At 51.9% G+C, this 14,994-nt stretch overlaps 3 protein-coding genes across 4 annotated transcripts; 2 read left to right on the top strand and 1 right to left on the bottom strand.

Annotated features, from left to right (window-relative positions):
* Positions 1–1,432: 1,432 nt before the first annotated feature.
* On the top strand, positions 1,433–7,049 carry LOC127325705 (uncharacterized). 2 transcript variants are annotated; one of them, XR_007867358.2, is made up of 4 exons: positions 1,433–1,709; positions 1,841–2,227; positions 4,702–4,813; positions 6,405–7,049. XR_007867358.2 is itself a non-coding variant. In XM_051352516.1 (3 exons), the coding sequence occupies exons 2-3, from the start codon at positions 1,962–1,964 to the stop codon at positions 6,460–6,462; spliced, it is 324 nt and encodes a 107-aa protein (XP_051208476.1). In that variant the 5' UTR covers positions 1,441–1,709; positions 1,841–1,961; the 3' UTR covers positions 6,463–7,049. The 2 variants fall into 2 exon arrangements, 1 of the variants encoding a protein (XP_051208476.1); XM_051352516.1 differs by lacking the exon at positions 4,702–4,813 and having other exon boundaries at positions 1,441–1,709.
* Positions 7,050–7,605: 556 nt separating this feature from the next.
* Positions 7,606–9,358, top strand: LOC127325703 (uncharacterized). The gene is made up of 3 exons (XM_051352515.2): positions 7,606–7,908; positions 8,004–9,006; positions 9,098–9,358. The coding sequence occupies exons 1-3, from the start codon at positions 7,724–7,726 to the stop codon at positions 9,107–9,109; spliced, it is 1,200 nt and encodes a 399-aa protein (XP_051208475.1). The 5' UTR covers positions 7,606–7,723; the 3' UTR covers positions 9,110–9,358.
* Positions 9,359–10,830: 1,472 nt separating this feature from the next.
* Positions 10,831–14,711, bottom strand: LOC127325686 (protein unc-13 homolog). The gene is made up of 3 exons (XM_051352501.1): positions 13,891–14,711; positions 12,434–13,789; positions 10,831–12,342 (listed from the first exon to the last, which is right to left on the bottom strand). The coding sequence occupies exons 1-3, from the start codon at positions 14,521–14,523 to the stop codon at positions 11,143–11,145; spliced, it is 3,189 nt and encodes a 1,062-aa protein (XP_051208461.1). The 5' UTR covers positions 14,524–14,711; the 3' UTR covers positions 10,831–11,142.
* Positions 14,712–14,994: the final 283 nt, after the last annotated feature.

Genomic DNA, 14,994 nt, shown 5'->3' with positions numbered 1-14,994 from the left:
GTATATACTTTCAGATCTATGTAGGAGCTTAATGAGGCTTCGTACTGGATGTATTCGTCCGCCGCCCCTTCATCACCGTCGTAGAAGCAGCAACCAGCTTCGCTCCAGTCCAGAATGCGATCGGATTTCATCTTCGTGATGACGCCCCACTCCGTCCTCAAGTTTCTGATGTGGTTGTACAGATGAAGAGTGGTGACATGTACGCTGGCGAATGCAAGAACATCCGCGGCTACCTTCTTCATCTGCTCCTCCTTGAATCCCATGTTGAAGCAGACGCCGCTACGGACGAGCTGAACCAACCGGTTCAGCACAAACTTTGATAGCTCAGGTTTCCAAACTATGGCTGGTTTGCTTGCTATCAGAGATGGCTGAGCATTCACACTTGCCGCAGACAGATCAAGGGAGCCCAAAGGTATGATCGCCTACATGACAAATACTAGCAGATCAATGAACTACCAAATGGAAATCCTTAAGCACTAGCAGATTTATGAACTACCAGTACCACATCAAAGAACAACGAGGTAGATAAGATCAACCTTACAGTCAAAGGAGCCACACGCATCACCGAGGTAGGGGAAGCAGGGGACCCTGGCGGAGATGCAGCCAACACCACTATCCCAGTGGAAGATGCAGGCAACACCACCGTCCCCGTCGTAGAGTCAGATGGAACCTGGAAAACCTCCACAACCTCCACCGGCGACGAAGGAATGTCCTATAATGGATTCGTTCAGACCCCGGTTGTGTACCCATAAGATCTAGATCTAAGGCTAGGGTTTGCAAAAGCTTACCACAACTGAAGTTATCGACGCACACGAAGAAGACGACCATCCTCCGCGGCCAGTAGCCGCCGCCACAGCCGCTGTCGCTGCCGCAAGCCTCGCCGATCGTGCGGGTGAGGTAGAGCCGGCCATGTCGCTAGATCGGGGATGGTGGATGAGCTCGAAATGGGGGGGGGGGGGGGGGAGGGATGGGGTATTTGGATTTGCCGGTGAGAGAGCCGCTCCTATATACGGTGGCGAAAATTCAAGCGCGGTGACCGAATTCATGGCGCCGAGATTTCGCCGTCCCGCGCGAGCTCCTGCCATCTCCCGCGGTGGCTCTGCGAGGACGCCGCGTTCTCCACTACTGCGAAAACGGGGGTGGCTCGCTAGAAACGGCCGAGCCAGGCGTTCCTCCAGGGCTGGCCCGAGTGTGCTTTGAGAACCGGTAACGCGCCATCGATCAGGAAACAAACGGATCGGAAAAAGCTGGACCGATGCGAGCCAATGGGCATGCAGCCTACCAAACGCGCCCTTCATGGCTAGCACAATGACGAGCTGGATCTCAGTATTTCATCCCAAAAATCAAGAAAACAAAAATATCTTTACAAGGGTGGCGACATAAAAAGGAAAAAATGTTTCAAAAACAAAAACTTGCAGGAAAAAGAAAGAAAGAGGGACGTCTTAGTTATTGGTTCGGGAGAGAGAAAGGGGAGGGGCAAGTTGGAGGCGCGCGGGTTTGCCGTGCCTACGCTCGCCGGATTCGCCACCACCCCCTGGCTCCGATTCCATTCCATTCTTCTCCGGCCCATCCAATCATCCAATCCATCCAATCTGATAACAATCCCACCGCCGAATCCACACCCCCTTCCTCCCCGGCTTCGCCCTCGAGGGCGCCCCCTCTCGATCCGGAAATTCCACCGAGCTCCCTTCCATCCTGCGCCGAATTCGGTACGTTTGCTCACGCCTTAATCGCGCGAATGCTCGCCCACCCTTTTCCGCAGATTCCGTTCGCTGATTGATTGCCTCGCCCTGATTCCTCCTCCATCCCTTTCAATTCGTTTGTTTCTGTTTATTACCAGCCGGGGCCATCATTTCGGATCCAATCCAATCCGGCTTCCGCCGCGCGAGCACCCGTTCCCCGAGGTGTCCAAAGCCGCGGGAATCCGCCCAGCTCCGCGCGGGGGTTGATGCCACCGGGCGATGGATCGCCGAACCTTCCGGAGTAACTCCTGCAACGCCGGCAAGAGCCAGGCCGCGCCGCCCTTCTCGGTCTCCAGGACCTCCTCGGCCCCGGCCGCGACGGGGGCGGGCTCCAAGGACGACGCCGGCGAGCGCAGGGCGCTGCTGCCGCCGCGCCGGCCCGAGGGCGGCACCGCGCGCAAGGGCCAGAAGAAGCCCAAGCGCCGCGTGCAGTGGAAGGACACGCACGGGAAGAAGCTCGTCGAGGTGCTCGAGTTCCAGCCTAGGTAAAGCACACTCCGCCCAGCCTCTGTGCATCCTAGTATTCATCTCCTTCATTCCATCCTTGTTATCCGTGCCGCTGAATCCGATCGTATGTTAGATTTCCGTCTAGTAGGGCAGCAAAATTACTCCCATCCTCTAGTGCATGAATGAATTATTATGCGCAGTGTCTCCTCCTTTGGCTTTCGCTAGACAAATTAGCCGAAAAGGGGTTTGTTGGGATCATTGGTACAACACCTGCCTGCCGTCGTTTCTCGTCAAATGGGAAAGGGCGAAATGATTGAACCAATTAATTCCGCCTTGTGGATTTTTTTTAAACTTCTAAATCAAGTAATTGGGGTGCTGAGCTTTTCGTCAAGAGGCGTGGAGCTATAACTTCAATTTGAGTGCACCGTTAACCCGCCCTATTAGCGGTTAGCATACAAACATGTTTAAGATTGTCGTGTTGCGGTGTCGTGAAATTGAGCTATGCGCAATGTTTCCTTGTTTGGCTAGGCAATTTTGCTTTGTAGGGGTTGTTTCGATGAGCTCAACACCTGCGGGGCCATTTCTTGTCAAACTGGAAAGGGGGGAAATGATTGCTGCAACTATTGCGAGATGGGGTTTAGTTATCGAATGATATGTGTGTCGACAGGCTAATACATTAGAACATGTGATCCATCTGGTCCGTCGCAATCTGCCAATAACGGCTACGTAAACCGGATTATTGGGCCTTGCAGCCTTTTGTTGAACTTCTAATTCGAGTAAGTGGGGTCTATGCTCCTGGCAAACTTTTGTGAAGTTGTGTGGACCTATAAATCCAGTTTGAGTTCATCGCAAGCCTGAGCTGTTACTAATTCACGTTCAGCTCGTTGTGAACCTGTGTTTAGCATACAAATCAGCCGAATAGGGCCTTTTTGGGATCGGTACAACACCTGCGGCGGGGCGTCGTTTCTTGTCAAACAGGAAAGGGGGAAATGATTGAACCAATTAATTCGGCCTTGCGGTGGGCCTTTTCTAAAACTTCTGAATCAAGTAAGTGCGGTGGTGAGCTTTTCGTCAAGTGTCGTGGAGCTATAACTTCATTTTGAGTTCACCATCAACCCACGCTATTAATTCACGTCCAGCTTCTCTCGGGTCTATGCCCCTGGCAAACTTTTGTGAAGTGCTGTGGAGCTATAAATCCAGTTTGAGTTCATCGCGAGCCTGAGCTGTTACTAATTCACGTTCAGCTCGTTGTGGACCTGTGATTAGCATACAAACATGTTAAGATTGCCGTTTTGTGGTGACATAAAACTAAGTTGGAGTTTTATGGTACCAAATGATTGCGTAAAATCTCAGTCATGTGACCAGAGGTGTCCAAGGTGCACATGTAGGCATGCTTGGTTGCATGTTGAGGATGCTCTTTATTGATCTACCAAGGATTGCAAACGTAATAACCCATGAAAGTGGAAAAGGGGGAGATAACTTCTGATGAGTTAAACTGGATCCTGCTCCACTTCTCAGTTCCTCTATAGCAGTACTAATTTTTGTATTGATGTTTTGTCAGTTTGCTCTTCTGCTACATTACAGACGGAGCTATTATATGTTAAGTGGTCAATACATGTTTCTTGATTGGCACTTCAACTTTTGTTAATATAACTTAATATGTACTCTTTGCTAGTACCAGACTTCTAATCAAGTCATGGTCAATGGAATTTAATGATTCTAATCACCTTATTTAATTAGAGAAAATTTTGACCTTATGGTTCTCTCAGGATATTTTTATTAATAGTGCATGTGGGGGTAGGTCTGCACATGTTACTGTCAATTAGCAGTAGATGACCGAAAACTGATTCCCCATTTCAACTAATAAACTTAGGTCCATAAGTAATTTAGAGCCCAGCCAACTTTAATGATCATATACGATAAAATGGTCAAGTAGACTACTATGATTGAAGTGGTAGCCCAGCCCCAGCATGCTCATAGGGTTTTCTATGCCTGAGAAACTATCGTCCACCTCAGGACTCACCCCTGTTGTTTGTTTTTTGAGTGTTAGTGCTCATCTCCAGTCTTTGGATCCTCATCGTACCCTAATTACACTGTTGTAAGGTTCATAGCACAGTGTAAACAGTGATAATGTGTTTGTTTCAAGAACAGTAATGGTAACGGAGACGCAATTGATTTACACTGTTAATGCAAACGGAATGGGCAAAACATGAAATCTGTTTTGGTTACTACTCCGGTAACCATTGCACTGGCCGGCAGCGCCGTGTCCACTGCCCAGGCACCGAGCTCTGACTCATGCGTAGCTTCCTGCTTGCAACATCGGCGATGGCAGCGCCTGCGGCAGCGACCTCTAGCGGCCGGTTCGCGCCGGCGACTAAAACAGCGGTAGCAGCTGCAGGCAGACGCAGTGGCGGCTTGTGAGGGTGCAGAGAGCGCACATCTTGCGATGCAACGAAAGGAACCACAGCGGCCAACACGTTTTGCTGAATCGTATTGTTATCTGATTATGCAGGTCCTCGGGCGGTATCAGATTTGTATTACACTGATATCCGATACCGCGTTATTGGATTACAAAGCAAGGAAAACAAACAAGATTTAACGGGACCGGTTAGCGTCGCTATCAGGTTATGTTACAAAAGTAGGAACTAAACACGTCCTGAAGTATTAGATTATTCTCTTCTTGCACACCAAGGCTTTAGTATTCTCCTAGAGGTCTTCTAAAGCTTTACCTTGCACTTAAGAATAGGTGAGCAGAATTCCGTGATTCCGTCCCAGCCTGATTAGTAGCTTGTTGGGACTAGACTATCAATCTGACCTTCTTCTTTTTGGTTTAGCAGCCTAGTGTAATATGGATTATAAATCAATGGCAAGATCTTAGGATGGAATCACTAAAAAAGAAGAGCCGATTTTGGGAGGTCGACTGTAGAACTAGACTAAGAAGTAAAAGTCTGTTTTGAACAGTAGCTCTATGATTTATCATCTGTTGAACTACCCATTTCGAGGACCATCCCTGCGTGTCCATTGTCTCTCTAACTGTCTCTGGTTGACATCTAAGCTAAGCTCTGTGACTTTGAGAGTAATATAAGCAAACACACTAGGTTACATTCTTCGCAGTTACAATTTGATAGGCTCATGATGGCACCAATACATCTTTGTTGGATGAAGTTTAACTATTAAGTAAACTCTAGGCTCTGTTCTTCCAAGTCACGCTTTTATAAAGTCATGATGATAGCAGCAGCATTACATAGACCCAGTGAAACTTATTGGCGTATAACCCTTTTGCGTCAAGATAATTGCTTCATATGTCTAGATTTTATCATATGTTGCTTTTTAGTTCTTACAGATAAGTTTACATTTCCAAAGTAATTCTTAATTTTAAACGATTGTTACCTTTCTCACAAGCTTTTGAAACTGATGTAGTGTGTAATTTGTTTTATTAGTCTATAAGTTACAGTGGGCCTTAATCTCTAGTGTGGATAGTTGTACTGACTTTATACACCACCATGTGGTTTCTACTTGCATACTTTTACAAGAATTAATTACGTCAAGTTTTCTTTCCGCTGGCGTCTGTTTACACTGCAAAACTGCAAGCCATGAGCGGTTCAAGTGGCAGCTGTCCATATTTACTAGTTTCCAAGTCTGCTATGCTTTTTCTATGATCTTGGTAGCTCTATCTCATGGATCCTGATCTTCTTATGTGGAATAGACTTTGCATCTCTGTCTTTTTTGGATCTTAAATGTCCGCCCGGCAGAATTTAAATCCTGGCTCTGCCACTGACTGCAATCCACATAGGGTGTGATGATATATGTTTATCGAGACTGGTGCTCTTTCTTAGTGTTAGTATGGGGGGTTTATGTATTTAAGGTGTTTGAAAGAAACCAGATACAGTGTGGAAATAGCTCAGTGAGTCAAGAAGACCATTTATAACTGAATAGTTATGTTGACCTTTGATAATATTAGTAGTTCCAGTAATCTTCCTCACATTGCTTCTATTGATTCTGTCCTCTAATTCTGTCTCTATCTTCTTAAAATTTATGGTATTTGAAATAACCATGTCCAATATGGAAATAGCTCTGAGCTTCTAAGAAGGCAATTTATAGCTGAATAGTTTTGTTGACCTCTAATCATAGTGGTAGTTGAAGATAGTCTTGCTCACATTGCTTCAATTGATTTCGTCCTCTAATAGTGCTGCTATTCTTGTTAATAATTTGCAGTGATTCAAGTGACTCGGATGATGAATATTTGGATACTTGCATATGTGCAATCATGTAAATACCGTGGGGCTGAATCTTGGGTGCAACTTGCGCAGGTGGAGAGTATGAATGTTTAGCAAGAGCTGTATCTTAATGTTAAGCATTGGCCTAACAGTCTTGTATAGAAAAAGGTTCACTCCCACAAGCTCAAATTATCTCTTATAATTCAAGTAGGGGCCGTCTGTCTGCCATCTCTGGCTCTCCGCTGATTGAGAAAGGACTGGCGACAAGGAGCACATGCAATGTGTTGAATGTGCAAGCAGCAGGAAGTTAAGTTAGAATTCAGAGATATTGCAGCAGTTAGAAAGGGGGAAAGGATACCAAGAAAGGAAGGAAAGCCTTTCTTGGGTTTATTTTTTTGGACCGCGGCGCTGCAGCAGCCTCGCTTTTCCTGACGAGCAATGCTATATGTGATGAGCGGAATGCTCTTCTTGGAATCAGAACAATAGTAGTATTTGTGTTATTGCACGGCCGGAATTGTAATCGGTTTTTGTCAATAGTGTGTGCCGTTTGGCATGTTAACAAGCTGATTTCCCTGTGACCACACACTATATTATTCTTACAGTAACTAATATCCACCATTGAATGTTCCAAGTTCAAAGTGCATGTTGTATCCTTGTGTGCTGTGAAACAGTGCACTCTTGTGTTGGCATTCACATGGTAGAACAGAACCAAACAAAGAGACTTTCTGGATTCATACTTGTTCAGAGCTCAGGTAACACTAGTACACATTCTGAGTACCTTTATCTTTTGTTACTTTGGGTTGATTTGGGCTAGTTTAATATGAGCCCTTCCTGCTGTGCACGGAGGATTTGGTAATCTGTACTTAATAATGGAGCTTGTTTTACTAATTTTCAGGAAACTTTGCCAACGTAGCCCACCTGCAATTGCATTTCAATAGCGAAATCTAGCACGGCCCAGCCCGTTGGGTGGCAACAAATTCGGCCCACCACCCCAGCTGTACAAATAACAAGCGCCATTGGATTGGATACCCTCAAAAACTAAAAAAAAAGCGCCATCGGATTCCTGTTGGGCAGGGGCCCCACTGACAGGGCTCCTCCTCGCCGTCCATCCGCTCCGCCATCCAACGGTCACATGCCAGCTGGGTCAACACGACCGTTACTGCTACTACTACTACTCGCGGCTTTGCCCTTTTTCCCCAACGGCCTCTGCTCCTCTTCTCCCCCAAATGCCGCGCCGCATTCACCACTAGCTCCCACACCTCCTCGCCGTCGCCGCTCACCGCTCGATCGCCCGCCGCCGCCGACGACCGAGCGACCATGGGCTGCTTCCTGGGCTGCTTCGGGGGCGCCAAGTCCAAGGAGCGCCGCCACCGCAGGCGGAAGCGCTCCCCCGCGCAGTCCCCCAACGCCCGCGCCCGCCACCACTCCCCCAGCAAGGCAGACCTCCATGCCGAGGCCGTCTCCGCCGCCGCGCCGCTCCTCTCCACCCTCCTCGAGCTCAGGTTCGTTGATGGATCCTGCTGGCTTCATCGGTGCGCGTCGACCTGCTTCCTGAATTTATTTGGGTTTAATTTTGGGGGTTTGTTTGTTTGGTTAGGGATTCCGCCGATGACTTGTGCCTCGCCGTCGTGAAGAAGAAGGTGACGTTCGACTCCAACGTCACCGCGTACGAGGCGCCCGCGATCCCGGAGGCGGAGGAGCAGGAGGAGGAGGCCGACCCGGCTTCGGCTGCGGGCGGCGACGAGGAGGCGTGGATGCTGGGCCCGGACTGCGCGAAATCCGAGGCGTTCCCGCTCAACCACAGGTACGGCAACTGCGCCGGCGCCGCCGACGACGACAGCGACTACGAGGACTGCTACGACTCCGATGACGACGACGAGTACGAGGATGAGGATGACGAGGGGGGCGAGGACGGGATCGATGCGATCGACGACGACGAGGAGCACGGCGGGCTCCTGGGCATCGCGCGCGGCGAGGAGGAGGCGTGCGAGTCCCTCTTCCTGCTCCCGGTCACCAGGACCACCAAGGAGAGCGCCGGCCCACTTGCCGCGGCGGAGGCGCGCGCACCCGTGCTCGGCTCGCTGGAGAATTTCACCGAGTGGCAGGACGCCAAACCCCGCACTACCGCCACCGCCACCGCCGCCGCGCCCAAGAACTCGGACAAGGAGAACGCCGTCGCGCCGGGGCAAGACAACTGGTCATCGCTGGACAAGCTATCCGACCCGGCGCCGGTTCCGGCCAGGAAGAAAGACAACAAGCCGGCGGCGAGCCCGGACTACACCCCCAGCACGCCGAGCAAGCAGGAGGCCTCGGTGGACGCCAGCCTGTCGACGTGGCTGGGCTCCGCGGGGACGCCGGAGAGCCACTCCGTGCGCTCCTACTCGCCCATCAGCCGCGAGGACCGGCCCATCCTGGGAGCCTTGACCGTGGAGGACATCAAGATATCCTCGGCCAACTCGTCGCCCAGTCGGCGGTCAAGGTCCCCGAGCCCGAGCCCCGATGACATGCCCATCCTCGGCACCGTGGGGGCTTACTGGAACTGCAGCGACGATTCCGTGACGAGAGGCGGGTTTATGAAGACCAGGAGCAGGTTTGGGCAGGTGAGCTGAGCTGAGCTTGTGCAACTTGAGTTACTTCTGATGCATTTCCATGGCTCCAGACTGATGATCTTGTGATGATTATTTTTTACAGAATTTCGCATGATGAAATGGTGATCATCTGCTGCTGAGTGTGTGCCTCCCAGCTATAGGGAGCTGCGAATTGTTAACAAGATACAGAGTGTGTGAGATTGGTATTCTTTACCGGTGATGTCTCGTGGAAGAAATTTATATTCTTTTATTTGTTGTAAACATGTCATTCTACAGTATGGTCATTTTTGTGGCATTGTCAATATCATGTATTATTATTCCATCCTGTCAATATGATGAATGTACTGCATCTGAGTTTGTCTCCCATTTCTGAAGTGTGCCCGTCTTCTTTTTATTTCTCAATATACTTATTTAGGGGCCAAGCTCAGAACACTATTTTCATTTTTGATTTCGACCAGACATCTGTGCAGCTCACATGATAGTTCTGGATTTGCGAGGTCAGGCACCTGAATTTCTACTCAGTATATCTATCTGACATAGCACATGCACCGTAATTTCCATTGCCATCTGACATAATGCATTAACATGCCAATACAAAATTTTCAGTGATAAGCTATTCTTCTATGTGCTGTAAACATGTCATTCTTATAGTATGCTGTGATATTGATAGGCTATTCCGTCACTACGATGATCTACTGCTTCTGAGTTCATATTCCCTTTTCTGAATTGCGCCTGTATGCTTCCCTTTTCTGAATTTACTTAACTTAATTCAGGTAAGCTCACAGCTCTATTTTAGATTTATGAACATTATAATCAGTAAATTTTTTTTTTGAACAACTCTATTTTTTAAAAAACAGTGGGAATGGCCCCCACTGCCATTTTATATTTATAAAGAGATATGTACAGTGTATTTACAAAGGGGGTTACAAAATGTAAAAGAAGCTTTCTATGTTTGAATCTCTAGCCAATCTTTAAACTGTTAGCATATTTCTCTTTGATATGTAACTCACTAGCCTTATCTCTTGATAATAAATTGACTTCCAACTCCTGAAGATTGAATTCATGGTCTTTGAAAATTTCATTGTTTCTTACTATCCATATACGCCATGCTGCCAGAATCATTATCTCCATATAGAAAGGAAGATTGAGTTTATACTTGATAATAATCTGTAGATAGGAGTGCATGAAAATCATATATGTAGCTCACATGCTAGTTACATTATCTGGAGTGCGAGGTTAGGGACCTAATTTTCTATTTCTATCTGACAGAATGCATGAACATCTGCACTACAGAAGAAATAGCAGAAGAATTTTCAGTGATCAGCAACTCCTCTCCCCTGCACTGAAAAAAAAAACTAGTATTACAGTGTTTGCAAATGCTTTAGTCCATTAATTAATTTGTTCTAACACACATATCCATTATCTGGTTTGAAATGGCGCGTGGTGGAAGTGGCAGATTTGGGCAGGTAAGCTTAGCTTCAGCTGACTTGAGAGCAAATCGATGCATTTCTCTGGCACCGAATTAATGGTCTTATGATGAATATTTGCAGAATTTTGTATGATGAAATGTTCAACTGCTGCTTAATGTGTGCCTCCACAGCTATATGCAATGTGTGAGAAAGAGCTGCGAATTACTAGAAGACACAGTGTGTGGGATTGGTACTTAAAACATATCATTCTAGTATTCTACAGCGGTACTGTACTACTGTCAATATAATGTACTGCATATTTATTTGAGTTCGTGTCCCCTTTCTGAATTGTGTGCCTGTATGCTTTCGTTTTTTTGAATTGTCAATATCATCTTTACTTATCCATGGAAGCTCTCAACACTAAGTATTTTGGAGCTAGAATATGGTAATCGTGATAATCTGTACACAAAGCCAAGTACCTTGTAGCTCATATGATAGTTACATTATCCGGATTATGAGGTTAGGGATCTAATTTTCTACTGTATTTCTATCTGACATAATGCATCAACACCTGCAGTACAAAAGAAAGAGCAGAATTTTCAGGTACTATCAGGCACTCCCTTGTGCAGTGAATGCTTTAAGCCCTTAATTATTTTGTTCCAACACATATAATCCACTTCCCCTTGTTGATTAATTTACATATTTAGAGCTCTGGATGCAATGGCGCCAAAGCCTACGGTCACCGGTGCCTCTTGGGTAGCTGGAACGCGCGCTTCAAGAAGTGGCTGGCGACCTCCTCGTCGCGGTGGCAGAGCACCCTGAGGATCGTGTCAGGGTCCGTCCGGCTCCACCGCCTGGTCGTCGTCGGCATCGGCATCCTCTGCCCGGCGGTGCCATTGCCCATGCGGGGCGACCCGCACGACGACGCGATGCTCAGCTCCTCCACAAGCCGCTCCGCCGTTTGTCCCATGAGCGCTACGATGCCCTCAGCCACCTCCGCCTCGCTCTCCACCACGTCCTCCGTCACCAGACCCTCGCCGCGCGTGCAGAAGGCTCGCTTCAGGCTCCGGAGATCCTCCTCGACCAAGCCGTGGTCCTCCTTCGTGAAGCTCCGGTGGTTGCCGCCGGCGAGCAGGACCGTCAGGAAGGCCTGGAACGAGGCCTTCATCACCTCCCGCACGGCCACCGGCTGCGCGCGGTCGACGAGGACGGAGAGGAGCAGCGACAGGTTCTGCTTCAGCGTGCGGAGCGCCGGGCGGATGCGCGCGTCTGCGACGCCGCCCGCGTAGAGCCCGTCGTAGAAGGACTGGTGCGAGTCGAAGAAGATGAGGCGGTACGCGGCAACCTCGGCGACGTGGGTGATGGCCGACTGCGCCGCGGCGCGCGCGTGGTCGAAGTGGCAGGACGGCGCCGCGAGGAGGCGGGCGGCGGCCGATGGTGAGGCGCACGCCCCGCCACCGCCCCCGGAGAAGAAGGAGAGCGACTTGTCGAGCGCCTGGATGTGGCTGACGACGTAGTGGAGCGTGTTGAGCCGGACATAGAGGCGCTGCGTGCCGCGGCTGGTGGACGGCCGCGGGTTGTGCCCGCCGGCTGCGGACGCGCTCTGGCCGCAGTTGTACACGGTGCCGCGCGCGCCCGTCAGTGGCGCCCGGCAAGGCGTCACCGCCGCCCTCTTCCAGAGACGCTTGATCGTCGAGTCCTGATTGCACCTCGTCAGCGCCGGCAGTGGCGGGAGGTAGCTCTGCTTGTTACCGCAGGACGCGAGGAAGGAGATGTACTCCTGGAAGACGGCGTCCAGGCCGTCGGCGAGGTCCTGCACCATGTCGTCTCTGGCGCTCACCGGGATCGCGAAGAACTCGTCCATGGTGGCCTTGGCCAGCTTCATCAGCTCCACCGCGGTCTGCGCGTACGGCTCATTCTTCGACCTCGCGGTCCAGCTCTACACAACAATGTAGAATGCCATGAGCGATCTTGTGGAGATGATGAACATGTTTGATCGATGGATGAAATGTGCAACCAAGAAAATTCACCTCGGTGTCTTTGGCTCTGATGACGCACTCCTTGGCGACCCTGAGCCTCTCCTCGATCCACGTCCTGAGGAAGCCCACCACGACGGACTCCACGTCGTACGGCACCACCTCCCGCACCACCGACTTGCCGCCGTCGTCGCTATCGGCAACGTCCTCCATCACCATTTGCACCAGGGCTTTCTCCAGCCTGCCCGCGGCGTGCAGCACGCGCACAAGCTCATCGGTTAGGCAGATGGCCTTGGCCACGTACTGCTTCAGCACGACGCCGAAGCAGCTGTGCAGGGTCGTCGCGGCCACGGCGGCCGGGAACGGATGCCACCGCCTCAATGCCTGGCTGAAGCTCTCGCGCTCTGACAGCGCCAGCTCCTCCGTGTCCTTGGCGAGCCGCGTCAGGATTTCGCTGGGGTCATCGGGGTGGTCGGTGGTCATGCTGTCCTCTTGCCCGAGCCCGTTCTCCAGGACCTTGGTGAATGCGCTTCTCATGGAGCAGCGAACGTAGTAGTCGACGCGGTCGCCGGCGAAGCTCCCTACGCCGCCGCTTTCGTGGTCCGCGCTGATGCCCATGCCAGGCAGACTCTCGGCGATGATCTTGCCGGCGGCGAGGGCCAGGGACAGAGCGCTCTCCATTGCGGCCGTGCCGGTACCGCCGATGCCGTTCCCGTACATCTCATGGTAATCGAGCAGGCACTTCTCGGGCCAGTCACGTATCGCGGCGAGAGCGCTGGAGAGCACCCGCGCGTACACGGCGTCACGGGGTTTCTCCTGCTTCGCGTCGGCCGCCACCTCCGTGAGTATCGCGAGCGCCGCGCCGGCGAGGTCCGGCTCGACCTGGCCGGTGGCCACGTACTGCTGGAAGAGGACCCACGCGAAGCACACGTTGTGGATCATCTTGTTGATGCCGAGCGTCGTCCATGTCCGCTTCATGAGCTCGAGCAGCTCGTCCACCTCGTCGAGCACGACGGTCTCGTCCCGGAGGTCGAAGACGGCCTGGAGGAGCGAGACGTAGAGGAGCACGTTGAGAGGGTACCCGTCGGCCCAGTGGCAGGCCTCGCCGGCAGGCGCGGAGCGCCAGGCGAGCGCGAGCACGGCGTCGCAGAGCGCGCGCATGGCGTCGGACGCCTTGCCGGTGTCGATGGCGCGGGCCTCGGCCGCATGCAAGACCTCGCGGAAGCGGAGCACGGAGGCGCTGTGGCGGTGGTCGATCGGGATGGAGCTGTGAATGATGAGGCCTGCCTCGAGGAGTTTGAGCTGGCGGAGCTGCCACTGGTGGTGGTCGCCGCTGTCGGCGAAGTCCGGCAGCTTCAGCTGCCGCAGCAGCTCCAGGGGAAGGATGATCGTCTCCGCTCTTCTTCCCACCTGCATTGCATCGCGAGCATTACATCACACCGAAGATCGAGCATATGCATTTCGTGCAATTTGCGTGTCAATGGCGAACGTGGATGGATGGACGGACGAACCTGGCCGACGAGGGTGCGCATGAGCGTCTTGCGGAGGCGTGCGTCGCTCTGCTCGGAGACGCGCATCTGCTGGCGCATGATCTCGGCGGAGGTCATCGGCCGGCGCGCCCTTGGTGAGCCGGTACCCGACGGCTGGTTCATCATCGCGCGCACCGCGCGGCCAGGGGAGCCCGGTGCAGACGAGGACGACGACGTGTTCATGCCGCTGCGAAGGGCGGTGGATGGCTGCGACGACCTGCGCGCCTTGAGCCCGAGCGCGCGCTTGACGCGGCTGTTGACGACGTTCATGCCGGTGCCGCCCCTGGGCCCTGCGCCGATCCTCGGCGACTCGTCCCCGCCGCCTCCTCCGCCGCTGTCCCACGGCGCAGGGTGGTGGCTGAGCGCACCATTGCCGTTGCCGGCTCCCTTGCCGTTGGTGCCTCCGGCGCGGCATGACATGAAGAACACCTCGTAGGCGGCCTCGCGGACGTCGGGTCGGGAGAGGCCATCGACGTGGCCGAAGGGTGAGTCGAGGACGTCGGCGGCCGCGGGGCCGAGGCTGTGTGCGTCGCCGGCGGAGGCGGAGGTGTCCGGGGAGCGCGCGAAGGAGGAGGCGGAGCGGGAGCGGTAGTGATGCAGGAGGCGCGGCCCCATTCGATGGTGTCTCTCCGTGTCTCGCTCGGGCCGAGGGAGAGGTCCACAAATGGTGGAGGGGAAGAGGAGGAGAGCACGTCTGGCCACGCCACGCGCGCTGGAACTGGAAGACAGGCAGGAGGGAGGCGTTCCCGCGAAACCGCCGTTCCGGGTTGGCGCGCCACGCGTGGATTGGATTCTCCTCCGGTTAGTTATTCTCGGCTCGTTTCTACACACAAAAAAAAAAAAAAACATTAGTATGGCATCCAACAATAGTTTCCACTTGCTACCAATATGATTATACGCAGTTTCCCCCAAAGCAGTGGAGAGAATAGTCTAGTTGATAAAATCAAATCTACTGCATGTGAAATGACACTTAAATCTAGATGTCTAAGTTTAACTTCATATGATATACTGTACTACCCTACTCCCAGTATGCACTTATGCCACAACATTCTCCATGCCTCATAGCTGCCGCCAAGATGTTTTGAA

The sequence above is a fragment of the Lolium perenne genome, chromosome 4 (assembly GCF_019359855.2).
Source record: "Lolium perenne isolate Kyuss_39 chromosome 4, Kyuss_2.0, whole genome shotgun sequence".
NCBI lineage: Eukaryota > Viridiplantae > Streptophyta > Magnoliopsida > Poales > Poaceae > Lolium > Lolium perenne.
The sequence above is the reverse complement of the archived record's forward strand: the minus strand, read 5'-3'. Positions and strand labels throughout refer to the sequence as shown.